This window comes from Megalops cyprinoides, chromosome 8, assembly GCF_013368585.1.
Source record: "Megalops cyprinoides isolate fMegCyp1 chromosome 8, fMegCyp1.pri, whole genome shotgun sequence".
Taxonomy (NCBI): Eukaryota; Metazoa; Chordata; class Actinopteri; order Elopiformes; family Megalopidae; genus Megalops; species Megalops cyprinoides.
The window spans coordinates 27,327,793-27,345,012 of record NC_050590.1 but is presented as its reverse complement, the minus strand read 5'-3'; the positions used below and the strand labels follow the sequence as shown (position 1 = coordinate 27,345,012).

The following is a 17,220-nucleotide window of genomic DNA, read 5'->3' as shown; positions in this document are numbered from 1 at the left end:
ATCAACAGTTCTCCAACTCTTCTTACAGCTCATTTATAAGTAGGCCAGCTCCAGTGGCTAAGAATGGCTGAGCTGATATGCAGCACAGCAAAGAAGTGGAAAACCACCCAGACCCCAAACAAAATGAGCCAGCCTGGCTCTAGCCTCAGCTCTAATGGTTCTTGCATAATGCCCAAGTGCTCTGGAGACAGAGGGAGTGCTTAATTCACTACGCCCTCCAGAGCAGGGACCTCACACTGCGTGCATGAAGAATCCCTCAGTCTCTGTCTGCTCCCTTCGTCTGAGAGCAACAGCAAAAACACACAGTCGAGAGCTCGCCGGAGGGTACGCCAGGACATCTTCACATCAAACTCCCACATCCATCCAGAATACAAATTTGCAGCCTGAGGAAGGATCCTGCGCTGGTACAGAGAGTAAAGTAAAGCACGCTGCAGACAAAACGAACAGGTCGCCACTCTGTCTCCATCATACAATGAGACCTAAATGATGGAGCTGTGTAATACAGAAATTTTAACAGTCTGGTCCCTAAGACAAGAGTGCCAGCCCCTGCTGTCCCCAGGCACCTCTTTCAAAAAACAATGAATACATCAATCAGCGGTCTCTTCATAATATTCACGCTACCCACAGACACACCCCATATTTCCATGGCTGTCCTCCTTTGAGATTTCACTGCAGTTAAAGCCTGGCTTCCATTCAAATGATTGGTTCCAACAAGAATATTTATGGTCCTTTTGTTCTGATCTATGTGGCTAAGGCCCCCAACACCATTTTCTCTGCTGACAGGGGATGACCCCTCCCAGCAGAAAAGTTCTATTCAGGGTTTGGGGCCATCCACTTGACTTTCAAATGTTTTTTTTCCCCTTCGCCCTTCCACAGATCGGTCACCAAATCTTACATTGCCCTGGTACAGAGCCTCTCTCAGTGCGGGCCAAAGACCTGCAGCTTTCTTCAGGAGTTCTTCTCTCTTTTTTGTTCAATAGTGTTTCTCTGATGCCCCTCACTCTCTCTATTCCAAGCCATTTGGGTTGCAGAGGTTATTGGAGATTTGTTTAGTGCTTGGAGGGTTGAGGGGATGGGATTGTTTTATGGCCTTTGTCAGGCAGGCATCCCGACAGTCCAGGGCAGAAAAGGAGGCCATATCTCTGCCCTGACAGGGAATGACAGAGTCACAACAATACGCCCACATTTGCATAACAGAGCTTTCTTAGAGAAACATTTCCTGGAATAATTCCAAGAGTGCAATACACCATTCGTCTTGTGGGACAGTAAAATAAATTAAAGCTGCTATCATGAACGTTTCTTTATATTGGCTGGCAAAGGGATGTGATGATTTATACTCAACATGTCAATCCCTGTCAATCACACAGAGAAGCATTAATAGATTTAACAGCCATGGGGTGTGAAAGCGAAGGGAGCACATATGAAGGAGGTGGAAAGATAAAAGAGGCACACAGGCTCTTAAATGCCTAGCAAGCAGATCTTTAATTGTTCATGCTTTAATTCAATCTCACCTCAATTCCACATTTCTCAACACTGAAAAGCCTCCCTATTTTCAGATAGCCAGGCAATCAGCCATAGTAATGGTTATTTAACATCCAATTTAAATTCTATCAATGAGATCTTATTAAGGCCATACTCGTTTCTCTGCCTTCACACTCTTGATGCTAATCATCTAGTGTGTGTTTGTGTGTGTGTGTGTGTGTGTGTGTGTGTGTGTGTGTGTGTGTGTGTGTGTGCGTGTGCGAAACTAGACTTCAGTTTCAATCATTGCAGAGGCATTCAACTAACTCTGTATTTTACAAATGTTACATTGTTATATTTATCACACAAACTGACATTTAATGTGTCTTTACACAGTTCTACAGTACTTTTGACATTCTGATCTCTCACAGCGTTAAGATAAGTGTTAATCTGAATTGCTTTTGATGTCAGACACACAAATCTATAAGCACTTTATTACTACATTAGCGGTTTTCACTGCAGTGATCTTTCTCTGCAGTTATACACAGATATCTCTAGACAGAGGTGTTTTTCCAAATTAAACTTTGCTACTCAATCCTAATAGAGTTAGAAAATTGTTTACATTTTAGTGACTCAAAGTGTTCACCAAACTGCTACAGATCAGTATATTCCAGTGATCAGGGTGAGTAACAGATTTAATCTAATCTGGCCTATGAACAGGCTCTCTCCACACTGCTGTTACTTTTTTCTATTCAAAGCTACTTCTGGTAAAGTCCCAAGAGCTGTCAGTTATTTCATTAATTATAACATAGGAAGATGATGAGTCCTTAAGGACTTCCATAGCACTGCGTGCAGAGCAAGAACAGTGCACATATTTTTCATGACTTAATAACGTTCTGAAATCCATTTGCCTTGAGTTAATGGTTTTATTCTGTTTTGCATGCCAGTACAGTAAATGAGATCTCTAGATGTATAAATCTAATATTAGATTTAATTAATTATATCGTAACAATCGGTTTAATTAATTTAACAAATTAGCCCACTCCCTTCACCACATACAGACTTGAACACACAAATACACACAAGAGTATACACATGCACGCACGCTTGCACCCACACACATACCTGCACACTCCCAAACACAAACAGAGGAAATTGCTCCCCCCCCGCCCCCCCCCCGCCCCCCCCCCCCATCTCAATACCATTTATTTTTATGGAATAAAGGAACAAACAATTCTGTTTCAATTTCACGATGAAAATGCAAGAGCAGAAAAACGTGATCTTACCCATGTGATATAAAAGTGATAGTTCTTCCTATGTGTTCAAGCCATGAGACAGTCTCTCAGATTAATCATGGAGGACAATCACAAACTCTAAGAAGTACAGTCAGAAGAAGAGATGTGTGTGGTTTTGCCTGAGAAGCTGGGTCTTGGAAATGAAAGTTTGGTGAGCTGGCCAAATCTCCTAATTTTGAAACCACCTCTGTAATTCTGTTCCTCTCTGCTTTCCTGACTGGTTCTTTTTCTGTCTGAGTGATGGGAGGCATACCAGCGTGGAAGCAATGTCTTTCTTTCCCAGGCTACACTTCCACCTCACACGCCTGTATCTGACCATGACATCAAAGGCTGGCCACGGAAGACACGCATCGACCTCATACTTTCCATCCATCTGAAGTCATCAGTGCTCAGTAATTACTGCTAATCATATGGAAGGAAAATGTTATTTGCAACTGGCTGTTTGACCGCAATATTCCACAAGTCTGGAAGACACTCTGCAAAATTAATCTATAATAAAGACGAGTACTCCTTACAATTCACTAGCAGCGATGTGATAAGCCGGAGGCTGGTTTCATAAGCTGTGTTATGCGACAGCTATGCCACTTTGGGCTGTGTCATAATTAAAAACAAACAACCATATCAATAATACAATTCTTCTCACTGCTTCAAATAACCAATGCCATTGTCAACAACATTTCAGAACTGATGTACAGGTGACTGTGGTTCCTGAGAGGAACCTGGCAGAGCTATTGTGCGGAATAATTAAAATCCGGCTTTTGGTGGCACACCTGCTTTGCTCAGCCGGCATTCCTTTAATAAGAAAAAGTTCAGTTTTCTCTGAACTTTTCAGTGTACACAAGAACAAGGGGGAAGGTGTGGTGCTTCAGAATGTCTACCTGTAATTAACCTTCCCATTTTTTGACCAATTGGCTTCCACATTACAAATAAGGAAATTCTTGATTTTCCTTCATTTTCTCTACCCAATAATCCTTTCTGAACTTTTTCATTCCTCTATTCTCCATCCTATTTCTGTCCTCTCCCAACCATCTTTCTCTCTGCTGTATGCTCCCATTCTTCTTCCGTCCAGCTGTCTCACCAACTTTTCTCCACTGTACTTGCTCTCTCTCTCTCTCTCTCTCTCTCTCTGTGTTCTCTAGCCTCCTCTTGCGCTCTGTCTATCTTCTGTGCCTCTCTGTTTCACTGCCATTTCCTGAAGATCTCAGATGCCACTTGTGGAAAGGACACCAAGAACAGAGGTTTGTGTATGACTCACACAGGGTGATATGGGAATAGGCTGGCACCTCCCACAGAACACTGAAATTCCTAGTGGATTGCTTGCATTGGGATACAAGAGCTAAGTGACAGAGACGCAAAGGAATAAAAGGAGTTGCATTTGTCAGGGGCACTCATCACTCATCTTGACAAGAACATAATAATGTACATTAATAAAAATGCAAGCCTTTTTTAATTCCCTTTCAAAATTTTAAAATAACTGAATGAGGCAAAATGACAGCAACATTGAGGTCTTTAATAATGCAGTGATTACGATGTAGTGAAGGCCACAACCTCTCTGTTTTCACTAACCCCCCACTGCCACCCCACAATAGCAGTGTTTCTAGACCAAGGGTTAGATGTCTGGAATTTTAACTCTTTGTGCTGCTCTATATGTGATTAACATTCATTAACTGAATACAAAAGCTGACATTGACATCACATATTGTGTAAAAACAGAGAAGTGCCCTGAATCCATTGAAGTCACCTTGAAATTCATTGTGCTTTGAAAACAACAGTGCTAATTTCAAATAATGAAGCAGGTGTAATGTTGCACTACCAAACATCCTTAGGTATCTTCATAGTTAAACTGGAAGCTTTGGGTTACAGAAAAAGAACACTAAGTATCCCATTACTAGAATATCAAGTTAAAAACACTAAATAAGCTTTACCAAATAGTCCAAATATCAGCATACGAAAAGTCTGAATTTCCCCCTGTATTAGGATCATTATCGTTCCTATTAGTAATGCTTTACAGCTGATTCTCCCTTTCTCAGTCCCTACAATGGGTAAAAAATTCCCTAGCTTGACATTTTCTTGTAGTCATTTATACATGGATACCAATATTAATACCAGCGTAGAGAAAGGACTCACTTCAGAATGACACAGCCACTACCAGTAGGGGGTGCTGTCCAGAACACTTGTATCCTGGTTCGTCTCCTTGGGGTGCTTTCAGTCACCGCAGGTGGACAGTTGGTCATAAACTGAGTATCCTCCTCATCGATGATCTGGAAATATAAGAGACACCAAAAGAAAACTTTGATTCCTTTTCTACCACTTCAATTAAACTGAATACAGACAGTTTTGGTCATAATGTCATTGCTGTTCACAGTTTTAAAAACAGTACAAATGTAAACTTGTGCAGCTATGAGATTTGTATTTTTTCCATTTCCAGTGATAATCAATGTATGGTTATGAATGTTTGCCTCTATCTAATTAAGCTGCAGCTGTAATTCAGGGATCCTATAGCAAACTGACAGGTTTACATTTACACCCTAAGCATGCTCTAATCATTACCACTCTACCACAAGCCAGCAATATAACCTGGTGGAATCAATACTGAATTTTACCCTTGGCTGGGTATTTTCAATGGAGAGTGCTTTTAGGGCCATTTGCGAGTTTGTAGATAACCCCCATTTGTTCAATTAGTTCTGCGCTGAGCCCCATACTGGAGTGGGGAGGGAGTGTGACTTCACTGCTTGAGAAGCATCAAACTAAGTGAAAAGCAACAAACAGAGATCTTTGGGAATTCATGTTTCTCCAAAGTAATAAAGGGATACAACAGAACTCATCCTGTTTTCACCATAACCAATATCCTTACAAATGAGCTATTTATTCTCTGTTGACATATCACAGCTGCAGACAAGGGCTTGGATTGGACCTCTGAGGAGATCACATTATAAAATCCCATTACATCCACTTCATTCCCAACCATTATTTCACACACTGATATAGTGGACAAAGATAGCATCACAGTCCTATCTTTCCTGATGAAGAGGTTGTGTTTCTTGTCATTGCCACAGAGTACATAATTCACAAAGCACAATCCAAATCACAAATTTCCTTTACCCACTTTTGGCAAATTCATGTTGTATGTTGCAAATTACTGTTTACGTTCTCCTGTGGTACATATCTTTTTGTTTAGCCAATATGCATCACGTGGGACTTCATCAATACAAGCTGTGTTTACATAGAGGGAAAAAACAGAGTAATCTGCATTCAGCAGTCACTGCTAAAAGCTGTAATAAGCTGAGATATGTCATGGGAGATTGACCCATAGTTTAAGTCTGCCATTAGTGTTTATGGCTTAATGAGGCGTTATGATAAATTCATTGTCTAAATTGTGCTTTTCTTCCTGGAGGATATGACATCAGAGCAATAAATACACAGCCTGGCCCCAGCCCCTTACTCCATAAAAGCTCTTTATTTCTTTTGTGAATTGTTACTGTTGAGGAGACTATAAACAGGTACGCTGGCATCACAGTCAAGTCAAGCATTTGTAGCCTTCCCACCACTTCATGGCACAACTATAAAGACATAATAAAAAATAGTCCCAAGGTCGCCAAGGTGTTGAATAATACCTGGTGTTCAACTTTTTCACATGTCCAGGCTGTGTCACATGTCTAGGCCTGTGTCCCTCCCTCCTGACACTCCCATGAGGTCACAGCAGATTCCAGCTGTGACAAACAGTGGCTCAACCTCAGGTGCTATTGAGCATGGGCCAGCTCTTTCAACGCAACAATAACACTCCCTCTCCAGCCAGCCCCTTCCAGAGGGGAGAAAGGAAAAGTAATTGCATTACGTCGCACGTACAGAGCAGATCCTCATCGGAGCTCCTTTCAGAATAGAAGCGTCTTCCCGGAGCCGTGGGCTGTTTCAATTAGCTGGCTCCTTCAGCCTTCACGGCGTGCTCTCCTCCCCCGCTGTCGCCGGCCCGCTTCTATGACTCAAATTCGCCACTCGCTCTGGGCTTCCTGATTTAACGTTCCACAGCTTTTCATTCATACGCTTCCCGTGGCCTCATTAGTTTCCCAAAGTCCCTTTTCATGTGACCTTTTAAGTGGTAATATTCCACCATTCGCGGCAAAAAAAAAAAACAACTTGGGGGGGACGGGGCAATGGGGGGGGGGGGGGGGGGGATTCTCAGTAGTTGAAAAGTGCTTTTAAAGAAGCTGTGCTTTTAAAGAGTATGAAATGCCATAGCTTCAAAGCACAGCCCGCCACAGCCAATTGGTTGCCTCTCCACTGCCCCCATTCCATTGTCCTGGAAGGTGTTCCACTTCCATAATCCGCTTGGGCTGACCTGACACGATCGGAGCACAAATGCAAGTGGCTTCCTCCCAAAACATAGGTGTATGTCATATCAGCTCTCAAACAAAGCATCTGAGAACTGCTGCACACAGGGGCCCCGCCAATATAGAGCATTTGTTTTAACTGTAGCTCCTCATGCAGGGGAGCGGCCAAGGGCCTTAAAATACACCTTCCACAGGGCACTGGAGGAGGGAATGGTTAAAGCTGAGGAGCGCTGCTGCTTTGATTCTCGATTCTCTCCCTGGTGACTGCACAACACGGACTGTTGGTAAAAGGTGGCAGGGCCCCATTAGCAGCAGGATTATCTGGGAGGGAGCAGGAGTGAGGGAGCTTTGGCTCCTCTTCATCTTCTCACACCTGCCATCCAATCACACAGCAGCCTGTGGAGCATACAGGGCCCACACTGCTCCAACTTTCACTTTATGTCCACTGTAACTTTACATTCTCTAGAACAAGCACTCTGTGAGGCATTCTGTGACCTCTCCTTAAGGATAGCTGTATGTGATTTCTTTTCTTTGTTGATTGATTGATTGGGTATGCAATTTGTGTGGACCAAAATGAAACTGAAAGCTGGAAACTATGGAGTAAGTGGCATAGCTCTCTGACACACTGGGACAGTCCCATGGCATACACAATTGTAGCCAACTGTCTTAAAGTGATAAATATGATTCTATGTAAATGTGAGTCACTAGAACCTGCAAAATGCTTCAAGCTTCCTATACATTAATCTACAGTATTACATTTATGCATAAATTCACACCATCTGATGTGACAATATATTCATACATTTACATAATTTAAGTCTTGAGAATGACATCTGTTGAAAGAAAAATTTGTACAGGCTGGTGTTTCTCAGTAGGAAAATATGACATCAGTGTACAGCCGAAGGGCATCTTTTCCATCATTTGTTTTATAAATAGATTCTTTACAACCTTTACACCAAACCTGTAATGTTCTTCTGCATACCCCCTGACACATAACATTTGATTGGATGTTAGAGTGGTTCCCCTTTTCCACCCTTGACATTTAATTTGGTCTGTCATGCAGCAGTGAGCTCGGGTTTGGGGAAGGAAACTCAAGGATGCTGCTAAATAACAACAGCATGAAGTCTCAGGAACAAATAAAAAGCCAGTGAACTGTGCCATACACGTGAGAATAATGAGATGTGTGGCAAAGAAAGTTAACCATCTTCATGCCTATTTTTCTGATTCAATGTAAAAAGCAATGGATATTTAACACAGCACAAACAAAATATCACACATTAACCCCTGTGGGTCTCCCAAAAGATAGTACAAAGCAAGAATTAATGTGAACTTATGAACAGATACTTAGTCTTTTGAGTCATTAAAAAAATGTATGGCATTAAACATGGATGTGAAGTAATAGGCTTTTCACAGTTCCCCATTGGTTACATGCAATTTTGTTTGTGCATCTTTAGCATGTGAACACTAATTTTTAAGTTTTTCAAGTTACCAACCCTCACAGAAACAACAGTAAATTAAACAAATGAGATGAATGTATTTGTGAAGGTCAAAGTTATCACACAGTAGCTACAACTACAGTGTTAGAATTTGTATTTGCTCAGCTTTTGTAATTATTCCTCAACTGTCAATAGTCACATTTCATTCACTTATTCCTGTGTGCCACACAATTCTAGTGAATATATCCTGAGAAATGCTTGGTAGACTCATACACTTCCCCTCACAGCCAGTGTTATTTTTATTTATTTACAAATATGTACTGTTGCACAATTACCAATTAGCAGCTAGGCACAGCAATGTTGAAAGGAACAAAAATCTCTATGCACAGAGATGGAAGGATCTAGGGCTGTCCCAAATACCATTTTTTGGGCTCCGGAGCTTCGGTAGTAATCAACAGCACATATATACGAAGCTTCGGCTGGGGGGTGGTGGTGCTGAGCATGACTCGGGAAGGACTCAGCCAGATACTTCTCTGTTCTCGGCTGAGATGGACGGCATAGCGCTGCAACACGTCTTTCGGTTTAATTAAAGGCATTCATTTTTAACAATTCTGTTATTCTACAGTATTGTTGTTTGTATTGCTATTTGTTAATTAAAAAAAAAAACATTTTCCAAAAGGTTTGGTGTGTTTTATGCATGTTTGTAATCCCAAGGGGTAATAACAACTTGTGACAATTTTTCATGGATCTTTCAATTTTTCAATTTATCATGGATAAATAGATCTACATAAATGCTCATAATAATAGGCTCCGAATCTGAGACGTCTGACAAAGCACTGTGAAACAGAAACACAGAAACAGCATACTAGCTCCAACAAATTTAAAATTTGAGATTTATATTTATAAAATTTATATTTATTTATAATTTCTTTATTGTCATTTTTCAGTACTCGCATACATTGAAATTTGTCCTCTGCATTTAACCCATCCTATACACTAATCACCATCACTGCTTACGGAGCCGCGGCAAAAATAGTCTCACACCCCACTGGAAGCAGAGAGAAGCATGGCATCGCTGCAGCTAGCATCCTGCCAGGGTGACAAACTTAGCTAGGGGTCGGATGAAACCATTACGCCTTCTGTTCGAGTCCCAAAGTAGGAAATAGGCGATCGCCGGCTACTTTTTATTTCCCATCGCCGTCTCTGCTGATGGAGCTGCGGTATTTAAAAATGGTCTCACGCCCCTCTAGAAGCAGAGAGAAGTATGGCATCACTGCAGCTAGCATCCTTCCAGGGTGACAAACTTAGCTAGGGGTCGGTCGACACAATTAGACCCTCCGTTCAAGTCCCAAAGCACGAGCTTGGCGATCACTGGCCGCCCTTTTTTTCCCATCACCGTGACGTTCACTGCTGTGACTGAGAGGGATGCCAGGCGCCCAAGCTGAGATGATATATATTTCCACATTTTAACAGTGCAATTAAAAGTACAGTACAAGAATGTGCTGACAAAATGTATTTTACAGTTCACTTTTATTGATAGCCTACATTCAGCAAAAAAAAAAAAAGAATATCCCAAAATTGAAAACCGAATACCTGCCCAACGAACGAATATCCGAATAGTCGAATATTCGGGTCCAGCCCTAGAAGAATCAGTAAACAACGTCAACTGAGTGGAATCTTAAAGAGATGTCAAACAGTGTGGACCCAAAACAGCTGAAGAAATTGCAATCTCAGTAGTTAAATATGTACATGGGGTACATATTCACATCTTGTATGACATGGCCGACATCAGAATTCTGGAAAAAGGTCAGATTTTCCACACTCAAAGCAAACTGTACCCACTGGTCACCTCTGGAATAAATCTAGGGTACAATACAGGAAATCATACTACACTGTGGATGCACTAGCACTGCTCTATTGAAGAATGTTTAGTAAGAAAAGATACTTGTGATAGTCTTGTATAATGTCAAATGATGACAACCCATTTGTTGTTCATATAGATATACTTTAGTTTAGCAATCTTGATATGGATATTTTTATAGGAACATGCTGTGCAATGAATACATTTCTGCATGGATTTGTGAAATGAACAGTCCATCTTACTTTGACCTTGCCGAGAAGAATGGAATCGCATCTGTCACTAAGTGTATTTTCCAGGTAAATTGCTCATGTTTACTGGTAAAGTTTACCATTTGTAAAATACTTGGTAAATGGAGGCTGGTTCAAGCAAGCATGCAATATTTTGACTGCTGTTTATGTTTCTTTTCTTTACTACATAAGATCTTGAAACAAACAAGAACATATTGTTTTCTATTCTTATTCATATACTTTTGGCACACTTAAGGGTTCAGTCAGCTGTGAATTTCCAAGCAACTCCCACACCAAGCCACGCAATGCACTTTAAGATAAAAATCATGTTTCAACATAACTTCAGCTTCATTTTCACATGCAAGAGCTGTGAGGTTACATTTCAGAGAGCAAAAGAGGTAAACTTTGAGCAGTTGCCCAAACGTGTTAACGCAATCACTTGGCATTAGCACTGCAGAGCAATTTGCAGAGTCAGACACAGGTTAACAGCCAGGTAGCCTGCCTGACAGAATTGCTGACAGCGCTTTATTGAGGCGACGTCAGCCACAGATTTCTTTGCCCTGGGAACCTGACCTTTATTCTCCCTTACCTCTTCAAATCCCGTCGCAGTCTTAGTTCAGGGGGGAATCATTACTCACAGTAATTACCCAAACTGGCACGGCAGCAAGGTTTCACTGTGAATTGTGTAATCCTAATATGTCATAATGAGTGTTTTAGTGCCACCGCCTCTCTGTGAGCTATCGTGCAGATCTAGGGTTGCCCCACATATCGCACGGCTGCACCCTGTGACCCCAAATGAGATGACAACACATTTCTCATGAAAAAGGAAAAACGATACAGCGGGTTTCAGCTTGCCTGCTGCTGGAATTCCTAATTATAATGCACTTCGTGTGTTTTAAAAAATAAGCATGAGCTTTCTTTCTTGAACATTCCTCTGAAGAGAAACTAATTATTTGCTTTGGCTGTAGGTGGTTCAGTTCTCCTTCCCAACAATCGACCGATTTAAATAAGGTCCTTCTCATTCCAATCTGAAACAGGGACAAGAGGAGGCTATGAATGAGTGTTTCGCTCCTGAAGAGGTCCAGGACCATAGAGGCCCGGCAGAAATGTGCAGTGAGGAAGAGTGGATATCGTCTGCCCTTGATATACAGAGAGGATGACTTTCAAAGGTCATGTGTTCTAGAATTTTTTCTCCAATTTGTAAGTTCGAGTCTCATATAGGACGCCAGGCACATTCTAGGAAAGCTGCCAGCAAAAGATTTGTTTGAAAGAGTAGAGCACACCTTCATTTTTCTTTTTTATTTCAAACAAGTAGGTTAATTCTTCACATTACACATATAACAATTTGCTTCTAAAACCCTATTTTTACACAGAAGAGGTGTGCTGCTGAAAAGAACAGTTTACAAGATACCATGGCATGTCCCAGGCCCAAAGCATAGTCTGCAAGCAGAAAGTGCTGCTCTGTTGACAGTACTACCTCTTTTGACCTCTGAGCATTGTCTTTTTCTAAAGAATTGGAAAGCTGGGGGTTTCAGGGTGGGTTTCGGTTTGGAACTAAAACAACTGCAGTGAAGCCAAATCGCTGGCTGGCTCCTGTAGTTCAGTGTTCATTCAACACGCCTTGGGACATGTGAAAGCCATCAGGGTTTTGAAGTGTCCAATACTCTGACACGGAAACATTCTCTTTACAGTCCAGCGGCAGAAAATGGAGAGCAGGGCGCTCAGCTAGGTCTAAACCCCTAGCACCTTCATATTTTGAAACGCAAGTCTTAAGGAGATGCACGGAGCACTCCAGAGCTGCTTGACGCCTGCCAGGGTGCTCAGGGGGGTGTGAAATGGAGCAAGCATCAACGTACATAAGGAGAGGAATTAAGAGAGGAGGGCTGAAAGAAAGCGCTCTGCCTTGAAGGCTGTGTGTAAGAGGGGATAGACGTTTGGCAGAGGAGAGTCAAGGGAGTCGGCCTCCGTCGGGAGCCAGATTTACAGCTTATGGGAATGTTCCTCCTTTTTTTTCCCCCCTCCTACTCGCAGAGCTCATTCAGCACAGGAGCTCCTCCAGTAGAGCAGATGGCGTTGATGTCATAACGCTGCCAGGTGCGGTTGAATCCCTGCAGGCTGCTCCCAGCGTTCGGACCTCCGTGCACCTGGACGTTATGTCATCACCATCGAATGGGGTAGGATGTTTCTCCACACACCCCAAACACTCACACACAGCATGGATATCAATGCAAAACTAAAACCAAATGGTGAATGTCATAGCAAGTCAGGTTTGGGTATTCAGCGTTATTCTTGTCACCCTATTCCTGTAATGTATTTTTTCAACTTGTGGAATCTATTTTTGGAGGCATTTATCACTACATGGGGAGGAAGGGATGTCACCATTTGCCATTCGCACTCCCCCCACCCCCACCACCAACACCACGACCCACTTTCATTGACATTTAAAGAAATATGTTTCTCTATCCTCTTACCTGAAAATTGCCAGCATAATCCTCATCCTTGTCGCCATCCTTTCCCTCCTTCAAAGCAATGAGTGTAAAGCCTCTGAAATAAGAAGGGCTGGATGCGGACAAAGTCACTAAAAATGGGAAATGAACAAAGTCAATGGAATATAGGTCAGAGATATGACAACAGTCAGCCTCAAAGTGGGCCCACTCTCCAGGTGCTTGTGTGGAAGAGAAACACGAGTTGCTAAATAAGGACTGTGACACATAGTGCTTCTTATGTGCTTGTATCGTGTAAATCAAACACTGATTGCACTGTATCTAAAATGCTGTGTGAGCTGGTGAAGGGCTGCTCTCTTCCTTACAGCCCCAAACAGAGAGGAGCTTCAAACTTCAGCAGAGTTTTGCGTCCTTGTGAAATAATCATGTTAAAAGAAAAATGAGGCTAAAAGACCTTCTGGGTACTCCTATGAAAATAAGGCTAGGGAAAAGACTATGGTTAGGGAAGTGAGCTATATAAATATATACGTGTGTGTGTGTGTGTGTGTGTGTGTGTGTGTGTGTGTGTGTAAGACACCTGGGATAATACTCTTCCTCAACATATTCTGGATAGACAGCATCCACCCAATGCAATGCATAGCAATACTGCTCTTTATACAGAGATGAGTAGAATGCATTGTACAGGCACAAACTATATAGTGATGACAGAGAAAAGTTTACAAACTTCACTTTGCTTGGAAATAAAACATTCTCCATTTTAATTTTCTCTTTGTCTTTGAATTTAATACACATACTGTTTTAACCACTGTGATTGGCAATAAGGGAATAAGTCATCATTTCTCACAATGAATAAGGAATAATTTTAAAGATGTCTCTGTGCATAGTTGTACATTTCCTGCCATGTTTTGCAAAGATCAGAGAAAGTGCCACAGCTCATCATCAGAACTTCAAACATATGTGACCCTCAGCCCAGAGGGGTTAGGTAGTATAAAGTCAACATACAAATATTGTAAATAAACAGAGAGTTTTGAAGACATTTTAGAAAAGATCACAACTGATGTTTCACTGCTGTGCTTGTATTTATTCAGAAAATGACTGAAACCAAACTGTAACCAAAGTCAACCTTTAGTTCATTTACAGTTGTTTGGCAGTTACACAGAGCGGTAATTATACCATTATAGCAGTCATAAGCACTTCCTTTCACAGTGCTTTTGTGTAACTGAAACAAATGCAATTATTAAACATTCTGTAATCTCCATAATCTGTTCTGTGCTTTCTATCATGCTGTCAAATATGAACGGCAACTGATAGTGAAATATTAATGCATAACAATGCAGGGCCAAACATTTTCATGTACAATAATCAATTGTGACATATGTGTGAGAACCTGTACCGACATCTTAATGTTATTTTTAGTTGGGTTAATATACCGCAGTTTTGCAAATTTTTTTTTTAAGAAATTGGAATTCAATAACAAATAATAATAGTAACAAAAACATTCAGAACAGTGTTGTGTAATGTCAAGCGGAACATCTAAAGGCAAAGTACATTTTCCTGTTAATTTGAAACGGTATTCTTTTTTAACTTTAACTGTTAGAATACCATACGCTGGTTGGCAATGGAGCTGCTTCAATGTTTTATGAACACGTATAAATGAACCAAATAGTAACATTCCCAATTTCGGTGTAGCTACCAAGTGTGTTGTAACTATATTTGCATCCTGTTGATAGCACAGGGTTAGTTGCATACATTCCTACAAAACTGACTTATTTTTATAAAATTAATTTCGTTTTCTTTCAATTAGTGTCATGTTAAAACATAAACAAACCGTTTCTAACGACCAATATTTAGACTAAAATACGTTTCTCAGCTCTCTGTTGACAGCTGACATTAATCCTACGGTAGACATTCTGCAAACACAACTTGATAACGTAAAAGCACATGGCAAAAGTTTGAGATGGACAGAACCTTAAACCTCGGCGCATAAGGCATGTTTAATGTAGTCTACGTTTTAAACGCCTAATAATCGATCGGTGACCATGGCGTAATGGTAAAATAGAACCCAAAATAAAAGTGCTACACATATCTCCTGGTATGACATATGTACGAAGACAGCACGGCTCTGTAGAATCAATGCTATGCAATGTCAGCTAAATGCTTTGGAAACGTGCGATAATTACGTACCTCTGTAGGTGCTTCCAGGCTGGTAATATTCTGGATCTCCCTCTACTCGCAGTCGAAACTCGTTATAACCTTCTCTCCTTGTACCCTGAGCCCTTAAAATCCTACTGCAATATCCATCCGACTTCGCGGTTTTATCTGCGGGTTCCTCGGTAAAAGCAAACGCATTACACAAAAAAGTCGAGATAACACACTGCAACAGCAGTATCTGCGGGTATATTCCCAATCTTGGCATTGTGTAGCAGCAATATTTAAAGCAGTCAAAGCAAAAAAGAAAACAGAAAAAGGGGGTGAAAAGAAAAAAAAACCTCCCCCAACTCCAGAAATTGACTAAACTTGTCAATTTCTCAAATGTCTTTCACTTTGCATAAGAAAAGACGGTTTGGCTACAGCAGAGATGCCATCCCGGAATGAGCAGATTTAAAATCCGATGCGCCCTCACTGCTGGAGAATTGTACTGATTTGTGGGAGAGCGTGCAATGATCGGCGACTCAGTACTGTTTACTTAACAGAGTGCAATTCACAGGGTTCAGGGAAATAGCGAAGCGGAGGGTAACGCGGCTGTCTCCAAGACATCCAGGCAAAGACTGATCTGAATGGATTGAGCCAACAGACTTTAAACAAAACCCAGACATTCCTACCAATGGCTGTTGTTATTGAAAAGAGCGTTTGACGTTCTAGATTTTCGACTCTCATCTGAAACCCGCCCGCTGTTTGGATAGCCCTGAATCTCCCCTGATCGCGCACAAAATAGATGCGAGTATCCTGATTAATAATGCATACAAAACGTTTATCTGAATGTCTAATGTGCGCGCCTCTTCTTTTTTCTCTGCTTTATTGTTACTTTGCTGAATGGTTGCTTCACATTCATTCAACCAGAACGGCAGTTTAGAGAAGTTAAGAAAATACATAACGCAAACCTTATTGCCTCAAACACGTTTTTATCAGCCATCAGCCAGCTGTTTGTGGGAATCACGTAATCATTATTTTAATTATTATGATGATTATGATTATGCTTTAATGATGTATGGTTAAGTTATTAATTAGAACTCAATGTCCACAGTTGCCTCTGCATGTCATAGAAACCTGACTAATGATGTCTTTATAAATTTATATTCTACATCTATATTCTACACATTTATATTCTACATTTCATATAATAATAATACAGTTTCCACTGCACCTTTTCAAATGTAAAAAAAAAAAAATGTGCACAAAAAAAGACTAAGATTCTCAGCATATTGTGACTGTTACATTTCAATAATGGTACATGGTGTTCCCTGCAACCTGTATCCAGTACTGGGAGAAGGCAAAAAACAATGTGGAAAACAAATCTTGCCTGTATGATTCCTGTTATTTTTTTATTATTATTACAGCCCAAAGGCTACTGCCAAGCCAGTGAACACAGCAGAGACATTTTCCACCATAGTTCACTTGCTATCCTGCCTCTCTGTGCCTGTGGAGGCTCCCTGAGCTTTAATCTCACACGAGGGTTTATGAATTCTAGCTTCTAACTGAGCTTTCACCCAGACAAAACCTACTCTCTCCCTCTTTCCACACAGCGAAGGGAGCTGAAAAGTGTGTTCTCTCACTGAAGTTAACCAAATGAATCTCAAGACAGAGATACTCTTTTCCACAATGATTTGAACTGAGCTCCCAGTTTACTGGAAAATTCAATTTTGCTTTCTACTTATGCAAAATTCATAAATATTTGAGTGCCAGCTATAACATGAAGATGAAATAAATTAACAACAACAACTCCAGTTTCTTTCTGGGCACAGATAGGCATTAATAATTTGAATGAATGTTTTGTCCTAACAAGGAAGCAATTAATGAGTGAAGCTCAAAAATAGCCTGCTAACTGCAGTTTTGAATGTGCTCTCAGCTCACACACCATCAGGTAAATTAGACTAGGACAGATCCCAGATTCTCTTTATAATTGATTGTGATTTGAACTCTCTCCCCTTTCATCCTTTCTGTTAAACTG

General features: G+C 41.0%; 1 protein-coding gene across 1 annotated transcript in view; it reads right to left on the bottom strand.

Annotated features, from left to right (window-relative positions):
• The window catches only part of LOC118781896 (spondin-1-like), a 91,257-nt gene extending 75,342 nt beyond the window's left edge, over positions 1-15,915 (bottom strand). The window contains exons 1-3 of the mRNA XM_036535033.1: positions 15,237-15,915; positions 13,080-13,186; positions 4,884-5,017 (exon numbers count right to left, since the gene is read on the bottom strand). Coding sequence (XP_036390926.1) covers positions 4,884-5,017; positions 13,080-13,186; positions 15,237-15,468 — 473 coding nt within the window. The 5' untranslated portion in view covers positions 15,469-15,915. The remainder of the gene's footprint in view (positions 1-4,883; positions 5,018-13,079; positions 13,187-15,236) is intronic.
• Between the last annotated feature and the right edge of the window lie 1,305 nt (positions 15,916-17,220).